Source organism: Artemia sp. Qi Xiang Cuo, chromosome 2, assembly GCF_049724085.1.
Source record: "Artemia sp. Qi Xiang Cuo chromosome 2, ASM4972408v1, whole genome shotgun sequence".
Taxonomy (NCBI): domain Eukaryota; kingdom Metazoa; phylum Arthropoda; class Branchiopoda; order Anostraca; family Artemiidae; genus Artemia; species Artemia sp. Qi Xiang Cuo.
In genome coordinates, this window is record NC_142795.1 from 79,385,185 (window position 1) to 79,407,044 (window position 21,860).

At 34.3% G+C, this 21,860-nt stretch overlaps 1 protein-coding gene across 1 annotated transcript in view; it reads left to right on the plus strand.

Moving 5' to 3' along the window:
- The window catches only part of LOC148955654 (SAM pointed domain-containing Ets transcription factor-like), a 69,264-nt gene extending 53,724 nt beyond the window's left edge, over nucleotides 1-15,540 (plus strand). The window contains exons 5-6 of the mRNA XM_089103319.1: nucleotides 925-1,219; nucleotides 14,704-15,540. Of these exons, the coding sequence (XP_088959445.1) occupies nucleotides 925-1,219; nucleotides 14,704-15,014 (606 nt within the window). The 3' untranslated portion in view covers nucleotides 15,015-15,540. The remainder of the gene's footprint in view (nucleotides 1-924; nucleotides 1,220-14,703) is intronic.
- Nucleotides 15,541-21,860: the final 6,320 nt, after the last annotated feature.

The window sequence follows — 21,860 nt, forward strand, 5'->3', positions numbered from 1 at the left end:
AGTAGTCTTACAAGTATAGGTCTATCCCTCGCTATTCTTTTTTTGAGTACTAAAAACATTAAAAATAAAATCTGATCGTTTCAGTGGGTTAAATGGAAACTTCTGTTACCATATATGGTTTTAACAATAAAAAAAGGAGGGAAATTCACTTTTTAAAGAAAAAGACCTCCATATGCATTTATACAGCTTCTGGAAGTAAAGGGTACAAGTAAAAAAAAGAAACGTTGAAAAATCAGCCAAAAAATAAACTAAAAACATACGGTACTAAGCAGCTTAAGAAGGCGTAGCATACTTTTGAAGGTTACCTTTGGGAATGTTAATGTTTGGATTATTTGGAAACGTCGTTGAAGTTAAGCAATTAATTATGCCAATTTATTTTCACCGATGTACATTGCAACACTAACAAAAATTGAGTACTACCCTAAAAACTTCATAATTTAGGAACAACCAAGAGAAAAATCTTAGAAGATTGTGGTTTTCAGGTATGAATAGACCCAAGGGGACAAAAAATTTTTTTCATTTTAATGTTCCTGGTATTTAAGAATTATCCTTAATTTTGTGTACCAAAATTTTGCTAAATCACGTTCTATGTCAATGCTGTGTAACGTAATGATCCTGGAACTGACTAGAATTCGCGGGAAGAAAAAACTTATTTTTTAGTAATGAAGTAAGATTACTTGGGATAGAGGGGGGAAGAAAGAATGTAATAGAAGGAACTCATTTTAAAAGGTACATAGGGGAAATTAACAAGTTGAAATGTGATGGAAGGAGATTGAGAAGGAAACAAAATACAAAGAAATCCTGTTGTAAAGGGGAAAAAGACTTTTGGGCAGAAAATCAACGTGCTGAGCATTTAATATTAGTAAAAAGAATAAAATACTGAAATGTGAGTATTAGGTGTTTAATCATTATTTTCTTTTTAAGGGAGGATCAACTTTATATGCAAAATTTTACATCTGGCTTATGGCTTGGGAGCAACAGACATTAAAACCTGCCCAAATCCCGGTAATTGATGTAGAGGCAGAAGACACGAAAGTACCTGAAAACCCATTTGGGCTGGAACCTCCTGATAGCTACTTACCACTATCCGTTACAAGCCCCAGAATATCAAGTTCTTATTTATCTCCAGGTTCTGATTTTTCGGCACTCAGTCCCTGTTTGAGTACTGTAGGAAGCGAACCAGCGCCTTCACCTTCATATTACGGTGAACTAAAAGATGGTAAGTAATTTAGATATGTCAAAAATATTCACTGTGGACAGAATGAACTACACAAATCTGAAAAAAAAGGCGATGAATACTGGAATATATCGAAAATATAAATTATTGTAGATAAATCGTACTCTTGGTTTTTTTTTGTGTGGGGGTGTCAATTTCTACTGTAGACTATTTGTACAGTGCCGAATTCTTACAGCATGGACTACGAGTCTAATAATCCAAGACTGGAGATAAATGCCGCAATGACACCCAAATTAGGACACCTACTTTTCTGGCAAATTTATTATTTATTATAAATTTATTTTATTAAATTTATTCAAATTTATTTCTTTATTTAAACCTGTACCCTCTTCGGCCAGAGAATCATTTGTTAGTTTTGCGGGAGTTTTATTTGGATACTATAGTGGAATTTATCTCCCGCTTTATGATTTTGGGCTCTCAGTCCGTGCACGAGCACTATAGGAAGTGAATCAACCCCCCCCCCCCCCTGTCTATTATGGTCAAAGATCTTCTTAATAGTTGACAGTTAAGGGTTTAAGGGTTGACAGTTAAGGGGACCAGTACTTCACTTATTCTGAATGTTGTGAAAATTATATTTTCCGAAATCTCTCCAAAAATTGGCTTTCATAATTATATGAACCTTAATACGAGTTGTTAACTCTCGTCAACGTTAATTTTGGCGTAGATTTCTAAGAATGTAATTTTCTTTTGGAGAAAATCGGGGGAAGCCCGGAAAATTTGGACATTCTTCTATGGAACGGATTCACAGAAGATAATACTGATAATTCACCTGTAACATTAACAAGACGACAGGGCGTAAATGGAAAAATAGAACAGCAAGAAACTAAAAACAACTCGGGCCTCCTAGGAATCAAAAAATAGAAACTCGTAAATTGAAAAATGAGATTAGAGTCAAAGTAAAAAAAACAACGAAGGAAATATAAAATAGATCTGATCCTGTCAAATCAAAAAAGTAACTGAAATAAAGATATTTTGTTCCCAGGAATAATTATCAAGGGGTCCCGGAGGGGATAAGAAAAACGATGGAAATTCCAAACAAAGCTGAGTTGACATTAACGAAAACCAAAACTTTTTGGAGCTGCGTGGTATCAAATAATAAATAATCAACAAGAACATTAATTCACTGACTACCGAAATAAGACAATTAAACTCCAAAATTCAGAGTTGGATGGAGAAGCACTGAATAAGTCAAGGTTGTATCTAGGGCACGGGGGGGGGACATTGCCCCCCCCCCTTTAAATGTTTGTACGACTCGCGAAAAAGTAAAATTATCTTTCTTTTTCAGGGATTACGAATTAATGGTTTATTAATCTGTTTTTCGTCAGGGAGGAAGAAGAAACAGATATTTGAAATAGATAATTTCGGAGACCACACTGCCTTTCCATGACGATAAATAAAAGTTCAAATAGGGATAAAATCCTTTTAATAGACAGTGATGATAGAAATTCACAAAAATACCAGATATTTCGGTCACATATACAGTGACCGTCATCAGTAGTAAAACTAAAATAAAACAATTTAAAACAAAAGTTTATATACTAAATCAAATAACACTACATATTGTTTGAATCTCTAATTCTTTTCAAAGCAAAGGCGGAAGCTATTCTCTTTGACCTTCTTGGATTCGGTTCATTAGCGTTCAATGATATAACATTTGGACAAAGGTCACCTACATTGGGTGAATTGAACTTTACTCTCTCAGATTTTAATAAATTATCATAGATAGAGTCCAGCCCATATTCACCTGTATCACGATTCAAAGCAATATTCTTGAATAAGATTTTCTTTATTTCAAGAATTTCACGAAAATTTTGCTTTAAACCCCGATCCCTAGAAATCAAAGAGACATTCTCGAACAAAATAAAATGGTCTGGAAAATTAAAAATATGTTCTGAAAGGGCTGAAGTGAACTTCAGCCCTTTCAGAACATATTTTTAATCTTATTCAAGAATATTGCTTTGAATCGTGATACAGGTGAATATGGGCTGGACTCTATCTATGATAATTTATTAAAATCTGAGAGAGTAAAGTTCAATTCACCCAATGTAGTTGACCTTTGTCCAAATGTTATATCATTGAACGCTAATGAACCGAATCCAAGAAGGTCAAAGAGAATAGCTTCCGCCTTTGCTTTGAAAAGAATTAGAGATTCAAATAATATGTAGTGTTATTTGATTTAGTATATAAACTTTTGTTTTAAATTGTTTTATTTTAGTTTTACTACTGATGACGGTCACTGTATATGTGACCGAAATATCTGGTATTTTTGTGAATTTCTATCATCACTGTCTATTAAAAGGATTTTATCCCTATTTGAACTTTTATTTATAGATATTTGAAATGATTGCAATAAGCATATCAGGGGGGTAGAGGGGCTAGTCGTGACAAGGTGTGTCTTAAGGGTAAAAAAAAAGTACCAGTCGCAAATATTCAATTGAAAAAAAGCTGACTTGATAGACCGAGTAGTGAAAATTATTGGGAATATCGACTGAAACAGCAAGTTATTTAAAAAGTGATCATGCCTTCAAGGTCTTAATGAATTTGTCAATAAACCAGCATTAATAATTGAATCATAGTCATGATTCTACAAGGTTGTCTAAAAAAATATTCATTTCTTAAAGTTATTGATTATTCAAATAAAGAAACCACTCAAAATTATAATTTTCAAAACCGTGACCGTCATAATTTTAATTTAGCCCTAAAAACAACTAGCCCGAAATATTTTCCACTAGCGGCCTAGATCCGCGTTCCAAGTCTGGCTAATTCTTGTCGTCTCGGGAATATTGATCTGCCGGCTTTTTGCCGCGAATAATGCCTTTCAATGTATGTATAATTTCTAAATAATTCCAATGTTTTATATTTCTAATAAGTATTTTAGTCTTTATTTTCCCTCATTGTTTAATTTTTTGGCACTGAGGACGGTTGAGCGGAGATCTTGACCGAAATATTCGCGCCCTATTCTTTTTATCACCGGCTGAAATACGCTGATCCTCGTTTTTTATTTGTTAGTTTTCTTTTCACTTTGCAAGTCTAGCTATTTCTTGTCTTCTCGCGAATATTGACCTGGCAGCGTTCCGCCACGAATAATGACTTTTAATATATACACAATTTCTAAATAATTTCAATATTTTATATTTCCAATAAATTCTTTTGTCATTATTTTTTCCTCTTTATTTGATTTTTTGTTTTGCACTGAGGACGGTTGAGCGGAGGTCTCGGTCGAAATATTTGCACCCTATTATTTTTATCACTATCTGGAATAGGAAAATTTTCGTTTTTTATTTGTTTGTTTTTTTTCTTTTGTTTTTCAATATATTTCAAATCTCCGTGTTCAGGTAGGATAAACACCCTAATGTTAAAGAACCATGTGATCGGAAAACGTTAAGATTAGCTTGCGTCATCATTTTCTTAAAAAAGTATTGAAGATTTGTCTCGGAAAATTGCGCAATTGATGACGTAAAATAGCTGAAAGGCAATGCGACAAGCTAGATGAGATGGAATGCCGTACTGACCGTCAAAAAATGCCCTTGACAAAAGCTGTAGCGCAAATTTACAAAATAACGGGTACAAGTCACATATATTTTTTCTTGGTAAATTATTATGCATTAATCATTACCATCATTGCCACTGTTACTAATCCGCAATTGAATGGGGAAAGGATGGAGTCTAACACAAAGAAAAAACATGAAGACAAAGAGCAGTCTAAAACAGAACCTGAAAGGCTCACAAAAGAGTATTTTGGGTCTTATCACAGTAAGATGCTATGCCATCAGCACCACCAGGAAGTATCCGGGGGGAGAGGAGTTCTTACAGGAGCTTTGTTTTAACAAACATGTAATGTAAATGGGAATATTTCTCGCTTTCCTAGTTTTAAACGTTATTTTAGTGTCTACTTTTTCCCAGATATGAGGGGGGGCTTTCAGAAGATCAGTGTTAAATCCGAGACACATAATAGTCATACCTGTGTATATAATAAAAAATAGATTTATAACTGATACGGCTTTTTCCCTTGATTTTGTACCACAAAATTTAAAACTTGTACCACAAAAACTTGTTAAAACTTGTTCAACTTAAAGTTAAAAGTTAAAGTTAAAACTTAAAGTTAAAAACTAAAAGTTAAAACTTATACCACAAAAGTTAAAAATTGAAACGGCAAGGAGGTGGTCTGAAAAGCCTGAATTTACACTAATTTGTTCGTGAAAATAATGTCTTTTACTATTATATCTTTGTGTCTTGTCGAAGCTATCGTACAGATAGGAAATTGCTGTCTCGAGCTGCCATCTTTACTAATTTAAAAAAAAAATTATGCCACAAATATTCATTCCAGTTGGTTAATTATAATTATAATTATATTTCGGCTATGGTCGTGCGTAATTTTGGTTTTAACCGCAACTTCGGGCATTAATATAGCGTAGTTTATTGTACAGGGGTGGATCCAGGATTTTTTTCAGGGGGGGGGCAAAGTGGGTTGATCAGATAGACTTGCGTTAAGAGCACGTTTAATCAACCAAACTTGCCTTAATTAAGTAAATTACACTACTTTATTCTACGTTAGGGGGGCGCACCCCCCTTGACCCCTGGATCCGCCACTGCTCTTGTAGGATTAAATAATATAAAAAAACAAGTTTTTCCAACTGAAAATAAGGAGCAACATTAAGACTCAAAACGAACAGAAATTATTACGTATATGAGCAGGGTTAATCCTCCTCAACATTTCGCTCTTTCACGCTAAAGCTTTTTAGTACTTAAAAAAATTCTCATTGTTCTAATCAAATGACAATGGTGTTTCAGGGGGTCGTTTTTAAAGAATAGGGACATAATTCAAACTTTAGCGTAAAGGGCGAGGTGTTGAGGAAGAGCAACCCCCCTCATATACGTAATAATTTCTGTTCGTTTTAAGTTTCAATGTGGCTCCTTACTTTCAGTTGAAAAAACTTGTTTTTTTTATTCAATTTTTGATCGTTTTTTGAATAATGCTAGGAAATCGCCTGCACCTCCACGGAAAAATCCCTTCTCAACGGATTTATTCTCTAGACAATTCCAATACTGGTGAAAATTTACCCCGGAAAATTACCCTTAAGTTCTTCACGCGTAAAATTGAGTCGGCCAAGAGAAAATAAGACATATGAAGAATTTCGTATAGGAATTCTTTCAAATTCCCCCAGTGCAAAATTTTCGCTAAAAAATTCACCCCTGGAAACTTCCCTACCCATGGAAAAATATCCCCGTGAAAAATCCCACCTTCAGAAAATTCGCCCCCCCCCCATCCGAAAAATGTATGTATACTTCCCAATAACAAATACTATGCGTAAACAATGGGGAAATATTGTTACTTAAAGATCTTTTCCCAGGGCTGTGGGGGGAGGGGGTCAGGGCCGAATGTTTGGGTAGAACCTAGCGTATAGGCAAAAAAACCACGACTGCAGTGCTGCTAATGCTGCCTCCATTTAGATTATAATGGATAAAGACGGGGCTTTAATCAATGCGCATAATAGTTGTGCCTTAAATCAAAGCTGATCAGATTTCAGTCGCTTACAGTCCGATTAGTTTGTTATTTTGGTAATGATGAACAAATTAAAGGTGACGAATTCTTGTAGAAGCTGTTCGTCCGCTGAGAGATCAATTTTTAAAGTTTTTTTTATTCCTTTTTTTTGCTATTCCACCTCCACTCCTCTCAGTGATGACAACTTTAAAAACAAATATTTAACTTTAAATCTTAGACTTCACTTTTTTTATGCTGTAGTCGAAACGGACACCATTTTAACCACCATATACTACAGAAAACCATTCCATAAAAAAAAATGCATTTTCATAGTAAAACCGTTTTTTCTTGCTTGATTTTTCGTAAGAAATTATTTAAAATAAACCCTCCCACCCAGGGCGGTATCCAGGAAATTTTTCGGGGGTGGGGGGGGGGTACAAAGAGATTTGTTTCGGGGAGGAGTTTACACAAAAAAAGCTAAAAAACGCTTACAAAATTTGTTTATATTCAGTTTTGATACGTTTTATGAGTCGGACAAACATTTCAGGGAGAGGGGGGTCCAACCACCTACCCCCCCCTCACAGGAAGCCTTTCTTAGGGTGAACTTTTTTTTCATATTACACTTTTTCCAAATGGCGGTCCGTCATGTCTCCCATGCAAAAAGGAGAGATATTTTATTCTCAAAAAGGAGAATAATAAAAGAAATAATTATTTACAAAACTAATCCACTAAATTATAAAAAAAAATAAATTAACCGTTACAACTTTCTTTTACAGAAAAAAAGTACACAGTATAAACACAAAAAAGAAGTTAAAAACATGAAAGAAAGTTATGGTGATAACACATTCTACATCTACTATTTATCTTTTCTGCATAAACTCTACTTCAGCTGCTATTTAAACAACAAAAAAAACAAACTTGTAACTTCATAAAAAAAAACTGGCAACACTGTTTTACCTATTTGTTTTACATAGTTGCCTGCTTGGGTGAAAAGTTAATCAAAAGTGTATCATGACAATAATATGGCTACAAATGTTTTAAATATATGACAGTGTCGCATCTAGTGAAAGTGACGCTTCGTTCAATCCGTTGTAACTCCTCTCTATTATACGCAATGTCTTTAAGTAAAAAAAAACAAGTTTTTTAACTGAAAGTAAGGAACGACGTTAAAACTTAAAACGAACAGAAATTATTCCGTATATAAAAGAGCTGTCCCCTCCTCAACGCCTCACTCTTTACGCTAAAGTTTGACTCTGTCTTACAACTTCATTTTTTAAAACAATAAAAAACATTAGCGTAAAGAACGAGGCGTTACAGAGGGGACAGCTCCGTTCATACACGGAATAGTTTCTATTCGTTTTAAGTTTTAACGTCGTTCCTTACTTTCAGTTAAAAGAACTTAATTTTTTTATTTAATTTGTGAACGTTTTTGAATTAATGCAGGTTTTGATTTTGGCTCACCGTGCATGAATAATTAAAAAAAATTTACATATTAATTTTACTTTTATTTCGTTAAATGGCTTTCTCGCAAGTTGTTTAATTTTATTTACGAACGTTCTTATTATTAATAAATATAGGTAACTTACGAAATAACTTTCATATCGAACTTTATTATCCGTAGGTATTTGTTGTGTGTTTAAGGGGATTCGCTCCCTAGTCAATACCTTGTTCTTTAAGCTAAAGTTCGAATTTTGTTCAGATTCTTTAAAAATGACCGCTTAATCAAAAAGGCCGTTACTTAGAATAAATAGCTCTTATGAAAGTACTAAAAAATCTTTGGCTTAAAGAGCGAGGTATTGACTAGGGGGTAAACCCAATCATATATGTAATATTTTCCGTTCGTTTAAAATTTTGATGTTGCTGCTGTTGCAGCTGAAAAACTTGTTTTTTTTTATATTTAATTTCTGATCTTTTTTTAAATAATGCTGGGAAGTCCCTTCATAGCAATGTCCCTTCCCCCATGAAAACTTCCTTCATGGAAAGATCCTCCCACATAACCCCCGACCCCCCCCACTACCAGAAAAAATCTCCCCTGATAACGTCTGTATACTTCCCAATAACCAATACTATATGTTAACATTGGGTAAAGCTAATAAAGCATAACTTTCAGCCCTCCCCCTGAGAACTTCGGGGTATTAAGTCATCCTAAAAGACATACTTATAATATTTTCGAACATGCTGAACAAAATGGCTATCTCAATTTTGATTAGGTGACTTTAGGAAAAAATGAACGTGGGAGAGGGCCTTGTTGCACTCCATTTTTTGGTCACTTAAAAAGGGCACTAGAACTTTTAATTTCCACTCGAAGTAGCCCTCCCGCAATATTCTCGAACAACTGGGTCAACACAATCACCCCTGGGAAAAAAAAACAAAACAAAAAAACAAATAAACACGCACTCGTGATCTTTCTTCTGGCAAAAAATTCAAAATTCCACATTTTTGTAGATAAGAGCTTGAAACCGCTACAGTAGGGTTCTCTGATACGCTGAATATGATGGTGTGATTTTCATTAAGGTTCTGTAACTTTTAGGGGGTCTTTCCGCCTTTTTTCGAAAATCAGTCAAATTTTCTCAGGCTAATAACTTTTGATGGGTAGGACTAAACTTGATGAAAATTATATATTTGAAATCAGCATTAAAATCTAATTCTTTTGATGTATCTATTTGTATCAAAATACCGTTTTCTAGAGTTTCGGTTACCATTGAGCCGGGTCGCTCCTTACGTACAGTTCGTTACCATGAACTGTTTGATAAAAAGTAGGATAATTGAAATAAATCATGCTCACAAAAATTGAAACAGATGTCACAGTTAACTCATTTGTAACGGTGACAGGCAAATACAAAATTGTCGTTCTGAAGGGACGATGCAGGAGTGACAATTGACGATGTGGGAGTTTTAAGGTGACATTGTTGTAGTCGCAAGTACGTACTTAAGGGGGTCCTTTCCTTTGGACAAATGCCCCATCGGAATTGCCAATCACAGGAAATCGCGGAATCACATCTTTTCTGACGTTTTAAACAGATCAGTATAATTTCCCGTTTTTTACATGTTTTTCCATTTTTACCCCTCTCCCCCGCTGAAATAAAACCCTGAATATATGCTTGGGAAGGGCTGTAACTTTTGTGCTCATGAATGCTGTTTTCTATGCAGATTTCGAACTATTTTTATTTTTAATTATACTTATATAAAACTAGGCTGTCTGCCATTTAAAATAATTAATAAAGCAAACACCTAAAGACAACAACAGAATTGTGGACAAGATAAAGAAGACAAGATAACTCTGGTTGTTCAAATATTTACAGACATAGGAATATAAGATTAAAATCTTGCCTAAAAAAACTTAGATTTGCAAACTTTTATCGCAACTGTTTTTAAGCGTATGTTTACTTATGGACTAAAGGTTTGGCTAATTGGATGGATATCAGGCTCCATTGTCAAAAATGTATATAGGAGGCTGAGTTATGGAGAGAGACTTTGTGAAGTATTTTTTTCTTATTTTACTATACTTTTTTGTGCATCTTTCATAAAAAATTACAGATTTAAATAAAGAATTCGGTTTTTAAATTCCAAGGGTAGCGGCAGGGGGGGGGGGGCCTCGTTTTAATTAGCCAGATTAAAAACTGTTTCGTGTGACAAATCTGATCTAAAACTTAAATAGAAGAAGATGACACCTTAACTTGTGCGCTCTGGGATAGGACAATTTTATTGGGAGAATTTAAAAATACCTCTCTTGAAAATATACACAGCTATCCTTATAATTTGCAGTTTGGCTCATGCATTGCAGTCACGACCCCAGTCTTAGTAACTAAGTATGTTAGTCGGTACCAGTGAATATTTGGTTGTTATAAACATATTTTAGTAGGAAAAAACCTACTTCTTACAAGTCAGAGTGACTCAGATTTTCGTGTTAGGTACTGTAAGGTACCAGCACTAGACGTTTGGAGGAGGTGTAATCACCATTTTTAGGACAAGCTGTGTTCCCCTTCTTGTGAAGCGATGTTTTTAGGGATAATTCTTGTCTATTTCATTGGCTTGCAACACCGGAACAAAAATTAATGTCAACAAGGAGCCTATTTTTTTCTGAGAATTTGTTAATATCATCTAATCTAATCTTATGACAACGTTAGTCAAACTGATTTGTCACAAATTTAATAGATGTACAAAACAAAGATTAGTAAACTTGCTAAATTTAATTTGCAGAATGCAAATTAATCTAGGAAAAATAAAGTAAAAATCAGTAAAATTTCAACGATTCGTTTTGTAAATTTATTAACATTGGTAAATTCGAGTAAATTAGCAAATTTACAACAATCTATTTTGTAAGTTTAGCATAATTTTTTATCACAGCTCGGTAAATTTTTAGTACGCTATTTTGTAAATTTGATAAAATTTGGTAAAGTTGTTAAATTTGACACAAACAATATTTTAAATAGTACATATTTTTGGTTAAGCTTGGTGATACTGATAAATTACTAACCTTAGTATTTTTGTAAGACTGATATTACAAATTTTCCAATTTCTCAAAATAAAATAGTAGGATATTATATTATTTCATTGATAATTAGTTCAATTCATTAGTCCACATCTAGTTCCTTTTAGTAAAAGTCCATATGATTTATAGAGCGTAATTCTTGCTATTTAAACAATTATTTTTTGTTTCGTTTTTCTTTTACCAATTATGTATAATAGACTGTTACAGCATTCTATAGGCCTTTGGTTAGACTGAGGAGTAAAACCTCTGTATTGGCTTGAAATTAACCTGTTTATTATTTGAATAGCCCGTTTCCAATTGCTTTTCTGCCATGCCTTGGAAAGCAGAGGATGGTAATATTTCCCCGCCCTTGAATAGGAAGATGTTCTGGATTTTTTTTATATCCTCTGTTACAGTTAGCTTAAATTTACCCCTTCTTCATACGAAGAAGGCAGGGTCGTATCCAGAATTTTTTTCAAGGGGGGGGTTACTAAATGATTTTTTCGAGGGTTTTTTACAAAGAAAACTTTAAAAACGCTTCAAAAAAATGTTTATATTCATTTTTGTTACGTTTTCACGAGTCGGACAAACAATCGAGGGGGGGGGTTCAAACCCCTTTGCCCCCCTGGATGCGGCCTTGCAAGAACGATCAATCATAAAGCAGCTATACATTTGTCTGTACATTTTGCTTACGTAAAGCAATTTAAATGTCTTGTCTTTATGGTACGAACAATGAGGAGCCATAAATTGATATAGGTTAATCAGAACAGGGATTATTCATCAATATTCCGTGTCAAATTCTGCAAGATATGGACGCCTCACTTCAGCTATCAACACAGGGCTTTTTGTTGGGGAGGGGGACAGCTTAAAAAAAAACGTGAAAAAGTTGGTAAAGTTAATGGAAAATATGAGAAGAATAGTAAATATCTCGGATAAAGGTGTGTGCATAGGTTCTAACTCCATTCTTGTCCCTCTCATGTGCAGGCCTTGGTTAAATAGTTTTAGGGCTATAGTTTAGACGAGAGCTAGCTTTTGTGCCTCTCTGTATCCTCTGGCTGAAAACATTTTTTTTTTAATCTAATCATTTGTTTTTGTAGATTTGTTGTTTTGCATATTACCACATTTGCATATTTATTTACAAAAAAAATGTCAACTCTAGAAGATGTAAACCGCGGGTGGCTTTTAAACGGTCTAAACTTGGCACTTTTCTAGGCTGTGCGCTGTAAACTCAGCTTTGAGATTTCTATTTCGTTTTACATTATTAAACCAATAAAAAATGAAAGATTCTTAAATTCATCTGCAAGGAGATTCCTGCTTTTGAAAGAAAAAGCAGAAACAGAATATGATCAAGTGAACCAAGAAAGTTGGTAAATTGCACCTATATTGAGTAGTCCTTCATATTCCAACTTTGAAATCGACTGAAAAATAGATTAATTCCAGAACGATCCAAATAAAGGGACAATCACAAGAAAGGATTGTGGGTACTATAACACTGACCTAAAGAGTCCCCTTTCTTAAAGATCCCCTACAAAACCTGATAAGATCCTGTTGAAACTGAAAAAAGCAAAAACGAGACAATTTTCCTACTATTATAACACTACAGAATGCATATATTTCGACAACAATCTCTACCAGTGCATCATATATATTGAAAAAATTAAAAAGCCAAAAAAGAAGCAGACTTTCAAAACTTAAACAAATAACCGCAAAACAAAAATTGGACATCGAAAAGATGGCAAAGTTTTGTTTTTCGCCGTTTCTTGGTATTCATCAAGTCTAGCCAATGTGGTCTCATAACCTATTTAGTTTAGGTTTTGTGTTTGGATGCTGCTCATGGATGTTTTCTTCTTGTTAGTTAAACATTAATCAATTCAAGACATTATTGATTAATTGGCATATGGGTTGTTAATTAAAAAAGTGATCTTATCTCTTTCTAATACCCTTTCGTGTAATATCCCATTTAAATCTATTGTTTTGCTTCATTTTGAAACCTTGGGTTGGTTTTTGGCACAGACCTTTTATGCAAAAAAGTTTGCATTCACTTTCACCTCATCAGATATGACGGCGCATTTAAACGCGTGGACTGGTATTGTCGCCAAGATTGAATCGAGGGGCTATCCACTGTGAAAAATCGTTTACACTAAGTGGATTGCGCCATGCAAGATGTAAGTTTGCCACACGGTTTGACGAAACATTGTGTGGCGGAGACGTCTCATTCACGGTAAAATAATAGCACTCTAAGATTTACGCATGGTAGCAGATAGTGGATAACTAAGTGGCGTTTAACGGCCCGGGGTGTAAATGAGGATCACCTGACATTAGCATTGGTTAAATAAATATACTCGGCCCTTTTTATTTTTGTTCTTTGGCTAAATTTGGATCCATCCATTTAATATCAACACAGACTTACTCACATTGGCGTTAATTGGGGGGGGATGGGTCGGGGGCATGTACCTCCCTTTAACTGAAAGTAAGGGAGCAACATTAAAACTTAAAACGAACGGAAATTATTCCGTATATGAAAGGGGCTATCCCCTCCTCAACGCCTTGCTCTTTACGCTAAAGTTTATTATTGTTAAAAAAATAGAGTTGTGGGAAAGAGTCAAACTTTAGCATAAAGAGCAAGACGTTGAAGACACACTAATAAGGGTAGTCATTAGCATATTCAAAATGGCTTCGTGGTTTCTTTTTTTTTCAGATTAGTTTTATTCGGCATTATAAGTCAACTACTGATAAGAAAATCAGCACAAAAATAATGCAAACCAACAAAATCAACAAAGCTTTGTATAAAGCCAAGGGGTACGTCTGGCCCTGTTAGGGAGGCCGGCTTTGTATATCATAGTTTTTAGAGTAAAATTATCCAACGTGTTAATCAGCCCCATTTTAATCTGAAGTTTATTTTAAAAAGATTACTTCCTATTCGCAGACTTTGTTTGACAAACCTCCAAACCATTCCTAAAAACCTCCAAACTTTTTTCTTTCTTGTCTTTCGAAAAACTGTAAAAGAGACTTGAGGATTTGATATTCCGAATTAGATGATTTCTGTATTCCCGTTCAGTGCTATATTTGTAAAATGTTTTAAGGGAAAATCGTTCTGTAAAAGATGGGAAATTAAAAAATACTTTATTATTTGACAATTTCTGGAACAAAAATTACGGAAACTTATAATTGTTATAATTTTAAATTGGCCAGGAAAAGGAATTAAGGGAAAAGTAAAAACATAAAAAATGTAAAGTAAATAGAAAAGTGCAGTATAAAATACTGGACAAATAAACATAGTTCATTAGTTTCTAATTTCTGGAACAAAGATGAAGGAAATCTTATAGTCGTTATAATTTTAAATTGGCCAGGAAAAGTAATTAAGGGAAAAGTAAAAATATAAAAAAGGGAAAGCAAAGGGAAAAGTCTAGTATAAAATACTGGACAAATCAACATAGTTCATTACTTTAGAAAATTTGGAACGGAAATGAAAGAAATCTTTTAATCATTATAATTGAACGATTTTTTTTTTAGATGAGGATGAAGACGGTGACGCAGGTCAAGGGGGGTCTCACATCCATCTTTGGCAGTTCATAAAAGAGCTTCTTCTCCAGCCCGAGCTGTATGGATCCGCAATACGATGGGTGAATAGAGAAGAAGGAATTTTTAAAATTGAAGACTCTGTCAAAGTAGCTCGCCTCTGGGGAAAGAGGAAGAACCGACCTGCCATGAACTATGATAAGTTGTCTCGATCCTTGAGGCAATATTATAAAAAAGGAGTTATGAAAAAAACAGAAAGGTCACAGCGTCTGGTGTACCAATTCTGTGACCCGTATTTTAAGTAACCCATCCCTGGTACAAGGGAACTGTTTATATTTTGGTGCAATGGAGTCTGTTGCGTAGCAACAGCACTTCATGCCCAGAATTCCAGTGTATTGCCATTATCGGCAAATATATTTTGTTTATCTGTTTTTATGAGGGGCTGTTGAGGGGTTCTTATTTAGTGCAAGAGCCAAAACAACGTAGTCTAATTCTACCTTTCGCTCACTACTAATTTCAGTGATTCGTGACCTTGTGCCTTTTACTGACTCATGATTGAGTCGTCTCTGTGCCATTTTATCGTCAATATTTTTATTGCCATCATGTCCACCCGGTGTGTCTGTATGGACTTTTTCAAAGTTACTCGCTTATTAAAATTTTACCAACTTAGGGATAATGAGATATTGAAAAGATGATAATTAGACTTAATGACTTCAAAGCTTTTAATTTAAGCCCTATCAGATTTTATTCAATAAGTTCCATAATTGAAAGTCATTCTTCTGTAAGAGCACCGCTCTAGATTTAAATATCATCAAAATACGTTTTTAATTTTTTTTTTATTTTTTTTTTTTATGTATATAAAAGTGTAAAATGATAATCTTAAATGAATTACGTGCTGTTCATTGCCATCCATAATCACAATACCTTGCCATCTGCCATGCTACTAAATAAGTTGCAAATCAAGGCTACTAGAATCACGTTCCAATATTGTCTCTTAATCCTACTATTAAATTTTTCTATAAGAAAGGATAATTTTCACAATTGAGCTGAGTTCTGGAAAGAAATGCTGATTGCGAAGATCAATGAAAGATGACCAATATGGATTCGCTTTTCACCGAATTTGTTTTCGTTAAAGCTCGCAAACTTTTACCAAACACTGAGTATTGGTTTAAAGCTTTCGGCTGAGCTTGAAAAAGAACTATTTAACTAGTCAGTCCGTAAAGCGGCTTTCTGCTGATACTGAGCTGCAGAGCTTTCTATTGCGCCTGGAAGCGGATGATTTTAGCTAGCCAGCCGGCTGGCTGAAATGAGTCTGCTTATTCACAACTTCGGCTGAGCTTGAAAATGGATAATTTAAAAAACTAAGCTAATGTGGTTTTCTGCTCATTCACCGTTCCATAGCTTCCTTTTTAATGTGAGAATGGATGATTTAGATAGTCGGCCGGCTTAAGTGGTTTCCTGTTGATTCACAACTTCAAAGCTTCTTGCTGGGTACAAAAATGGATTACAAACCTATCCAATTGGTGAAGGGGCTCTTTTTAATTCTTATCAACTTCAAAGTTTTACAGCTTTCTACTGAACATGAAAATTGATGATTCAACTAGCCAGTCTACTAAAGTGGCTTTCTGATGACTCACAGTTTTACAACTCTGAGCTGAGCGTGAAAATGATTGGTTTAACCCACAGTATATAAATAATAGACAGTATGATCGTTCTCTATCTCCCCCATTATAAAAACAAAACCCAGACCGAGGTGCGAGTGCTCCGGAGAATGTAGAAACAGAAGACATTAGATCTTTTCACGGGTAGACAAGTCAGATTTCTCTTGAACGCGAAACTTGGCTTCAACGTTGGAACACTAAATTTTAAAGAAACTAATTTTAATTTAATATATTTCATTACATATGTTACAATCGGTTATTAGAAGTGCAGTGTTATTATTTGATGTTTTTAGGAATTACAAGTAGGTTTCGAAGTCTCGAGTTGGTTTCAAAGGCATTTTGAGAAAGTTTCTGCCAAAATACGTGGTCCAGGGTAATTGGACCACTGACACATACTAACATTAGTAACTCGCTAATGAAAGAGTATGTGGGAGGAACTGTTTGTACGCGCCGAGAATGAAGAGCCAGAAATCGTCTGCGGTGAATTTACTGTTAATTATCTTTATACAGTGGTTTAACCGAAGCGCGGGAATCGCCCTTCAAGGTCTTTCACTTCAAAACTTGTTCCATAAGATGCTCTCATTAGACTACTTGTTTTTGTGTAAGATACGTAGGGTTGCCATACCTTGAAAATATCTCATATTCAGTTTATGTTTTGGAACAACCATCCACGTCTCGGCTTTTTTTTACTTCCGGGAATACTTATCTGACTAGCCGTAAACTAACGTAGAATTGATATTTTATTGTTTACTTGCCAGGAATCTTCCTGAATTCAATATGTTGTCGGGATTAACCACTTTCATTTGAATAAAATGTTACATGTGATAAGTATGGTATTTTGTGGTAAATGTTATTTTAAGCTAAAACTTTTCCTCTGCCTTGGAAATGCCAAGATTCGTTTCCATTTTCAGATTTTTTTTTTTTTTTTTTTTTTTGTAAGTGCAACTCGGTCTAAAAGGTTTTTCAGCTTTTCTCATTAAAAAGCCTTTAATTTTTTTTTTTTTTGCGAAAATGTATTATTGGCATTGTGGTTTGGCATAATTTCTTGGATTTGAAATATAGATGGCAACTCTGTAGATACGGCTTTGTTTTGATTATTTATTTATTTATTTATGATTATTGTTGGACAAAGGAAGGTAATTTCCCGTCCCTTGTGCTGTGTTTAAACGTAGTATTTAGATGTTTTAAATATGACTTAATTAGTATTTTATTTTAGAAAACACAACAAGTTTTTTCATCGTTTGGTTATCGTTTTGTTTGTTTTTTTACCGTATATCAATGATATATTGTTGGTATGTTCCGTGAACGACCAGTGTACATAGGTACAAATAAGTTTAATCGATACTGCTTTTATAGTTATGCTTGGCTGTTGTTTGGGCGGTGATAAGGTATTTGTGAAATCTAAATTAATTGTAATTTAATATAATTATTTATTGAAAATAAACGAATATTTATTGGCAAATGGATGTTTATACTTCAGTTTTGACCACTATGTAGTGTGATGACGCTGGTATGTTTACCTTGGTGATGCTAGACTTTTTGATAGCCTATAATTTATTAAGAATGAATTAGCGCTATCTGAACGTTAAAATTACTTTTTAGTATTAAATTAACAATAAACTTCTTCAAAAAACATATTAATAAGAAGAATTACCAGTGTTAAACTAAATTATTTTTAATTCGTGAGATTTATTCTTCTTCCTCGCAATATTTTGTTGATTTGCTTTAATAATTAATAGGTCTATCCGCTATTTAACATTAACAGTGGTTTCACATTACAATCCTGTTACAGAAGCTACTAAGTGAAAGATCATAAAATAATCTATGATTGGTCAGCCATTAAGGATGAAGCACTGAAAAAATGGAAACAAGTTTATATTCTCATAGACCTTTTGTAAATCAGTAAAGTAGGCAAACTCAGCCAACCTGAAACCACTGAAAAGGCTTTGGCAAGAAAAAATCCGCTACGACAGGCTGTCAAAGAAGGCTCACACATGCAGGTTTAGAGTAATCAGCTGTTAGAGTAGTTTTATAGGTTCAGTCACCAAAACCAGTGGCGGATCCAAGGGAGCGTGCGCCCCCTAACGTAGTCTAAAGTAGTGTAATTGACTTGATTAGCGCAAGATTGCTTTAATTAAACTTACTCCTAACACAAGTTTATCGGATCAACCTATTTTGCCCCCCCCTCCCCCCTAAAAAATCCTGGATCCGCCCCTGGATTCATTTGAATAGTCAAGGAAAGAAGTAATAAAAATAAGCTGAATACTTGATAATAATGATATTAGTTGCTGAAAGCTCATCAGCTCGAGATTTTATTTCATTTTAATTTTAAATTTTTGTAAAAAGTAAAAAAGAAATTATTTGTAATATAATTCGTTTTAGTAAAGCGCCAAACACGCAAAAGGCTTTAGATTTTTACAGTTAGGGAAACAGGCAATAGCTGGACTCTTTGTTTGTAGTGAAACTACATGTGTCTTGAACAGTATTGGAAAGAACTAATAAAATTAGACTTAATATTTGATTTATAATGATATTAATTGCTGAAAGCTCATCAGTTTAAGATTTTATTCTAGTATAATTTTTATTTTATTTTCAATGTTGTAATACGTACAAAAGAAAATATTTGTAATGTAGTTCGCTTTCAGTAAAGCGTCAATGACGCAGTAGGCTTTCTACTTTTACAGTTATGGAATGGGGCAGTAGCCAAACTCTCGTTTTTAGTGGTTTTTGTTCATTTTAAGCTTGATTTGCATATTCAATTGAAGTTATACTCGTTTTAAGATTTATTTATTCTTTTATATTAGTACCTGTTGCATGTTCAATTTCTGTTCGTTTGGGTTTCATTTATTATTTAATAGTAATTTCTGGTCGTTTTGAGTTAGAATTGTAATGGATTTCTTTTTTCTGCTGATCTTAAGTTTAATATGGTCTTTACTTTTCTTTGAAAAGCTTCTTTCTCAGATAGTTTTTTTAGGTAATTTATTTAATAGAAAACTTATGATTAGCAGGTAAGTCAATTGGGGTAAGGAGGCAAGGAGGCAAGGAGGCAATTGCCCTCCCAAAGATTTTTTTGCCACCTCTTCCTTGATTTGGAAAAATACCATTTTTGGTAATTTAATGAAAAAATACCTTTTTTGGCCACTACCATTAAAAACACAATTGTCTCAAGTAATACTAAATAACGATGCTCATACAAAGGTAATTTGAAATATGTTTTTGCATTATTAAGCTCTTTAGTTTCAACGTAATTAAAAAAAACGATAGGCAGGCTTCGTATTCCCTTAGGCTGGATTTGGCCTTTATTTATTTTTTCACTTTTTAGTTAATATTTTTTTTCTAACCAAATAATTACCTTAAATACATTATAGTAAATGCTGAAATTCTGGACAACGTTAGATGCTATTCAATTTGCTCAAATACATTCCTGACCACCAATGACTCGTGGCCTGGTCAGCTAATGACCAGTAGAGGTTAGTAATGGTAGCCAATGGTTTCTCCAGTGCTATCTTAGCAAAATATTACAATTGTAGTATCACCGGAACTACTCAAAATAAATTGTTAACTTTTTTCATTTTTCTAATTCAAACAGTTCTTGCTAACGAGCTGTAAGTAAGAAGTGACCCGTCTCAATAGTAATCGAAACTCCAAAAAGCGAAATTTTGATACCCATAGATATAAAAAAAAATCGGATTATTATGATGATTTCAAACAAATAAGTTTCATTAAGTTCAGTTTTACCCATCAATGGCTACGAACCTGAGAAATTTTTTTTGGTCCTACGAGCCCGCAAAAAGGGGGAAACATCTCCTAAAAGTCGTAGAATGAAAATCACACCTTCTGGTTCAGCATATCAGAGAACCCTACTACAGAAGTTTCAAGCTCCTATCTGCAAAAATGCGGAATTTTGTATTTTTTGCCACGGATACGTGTTTTTTTTTTCTCCAGGCTTGATCGTATCAATCCATTTGTCCTAGTAAATCGTGAGAGGGCTTGGTCAAACAGAAATTAAAAGTTCTAGTGTCCTTTTTAAGTCACCAAAAAGATTGAACGGCAACTATGCCCCCTCCCCCGCCCCCTTTTTTCCCAAAATTGTCAGATCAAAATTTTTAGATAGCCATTTTGTTCATCATAGTTGAAAGGCCCAATAACTAAGCATTTGGATTTAACATAACCCCCCACAGCCCCAGAGGAAAGGTCTTAAAATTATAAAATTTGCCCATTGTTTACATATTGTATTTGTTATTGGGAAGTATGCATACATTTTCAGGTGGGGGGTGAGGAAGAATTTCATGATGGTTTTTTTCCGCGGGGGAATTTTCAATGAGGAGGTAAGTTTCCAGGGGGTGGACTTGTCAGGGGAAATTTGCCAGAATTCCTGTACAAAATTCATTTTATGTGTCTTGCTTTCTCTTTCCCGTCTCAATTTTACGCGTGGAGCTGTTACGGGTAATTGTCCGGAGTAAATTTACACCGATATTGAATTGTCTAGAGGATATTTCCGTGAGGAGGGGGATTTCTCCATGTAGCTGGGGCCAGATTTCCTGGTATTATTTAAAAATATATCAGAAATTAGATAAATAAAAACAAGTTTTTTTCAACTGAAAGCAAGAAAACTGAAAGTAATTGTCCGGAATAAATTTTCACCGATATTGAATTTTCTAGAGGATATATCCGTGGGGAGGGGGGTTTTTCCAAGGAGGTGGGGCCAGATTTCCTTGTATTATTTTAAAAAAATATCAGAAATTAGATAAACAAAAACAAGCTTTTTCAACTGAAAATAAGGAGCAACGTTAAAACTCGAAACGAACAAAATTATTACGTATATGAAAGGGGTTTCCCCCTCCTCAATACCTCGCTCTTTACGCTAAAGTTTGAATTTTATCCCAATTCTTTAAGAATGACTCCTGAAACACAAGGTTCGTTTAATTAGAAGAATAAGAACCTTTGTTAAAAGTATTAAAACACTTTAGCATAAAGAGCGAGGTGTTGAGAAGGGGGCAACCCCCTTCATCTAAATGAGGAAGATTTTCACTAAAATTGCGCCTTCGACGGGCATGTGGTGACCTTTCAGAACCAATAAATAAGAAATTAATAACAGCATAATAACAGCAGCTGGTGATCTTTCAGAACCAATAAATAAGAAATTACTTTAATAAAGGGAGAACAGCCATTAATGCCTTCTAGCAGCAAAAATAAATGTTTAATTTTTATGAATTTACATTTTTGCTTCTCGGGAGGGATGCACCAGCAGAGGGAGCCTCTTTTTTTCTTCTGTTTCTACTATTGAATTCTGTTTTTCTAGCATAACAGTTTTCGAGAATAATGATCCTAATGATATCCTTGTATAAATGGAGCAACCCTATGCCATCTAAAGTGCTTTTCCTGGACACCAAAATTAGAGATTGGTATCCCCTTTTTCACGTACCTTTAAATTTCTAGACCCCGAAATTAGTAAACTGCTGCCCCGACTATGGACCCAAAAAGGCACCA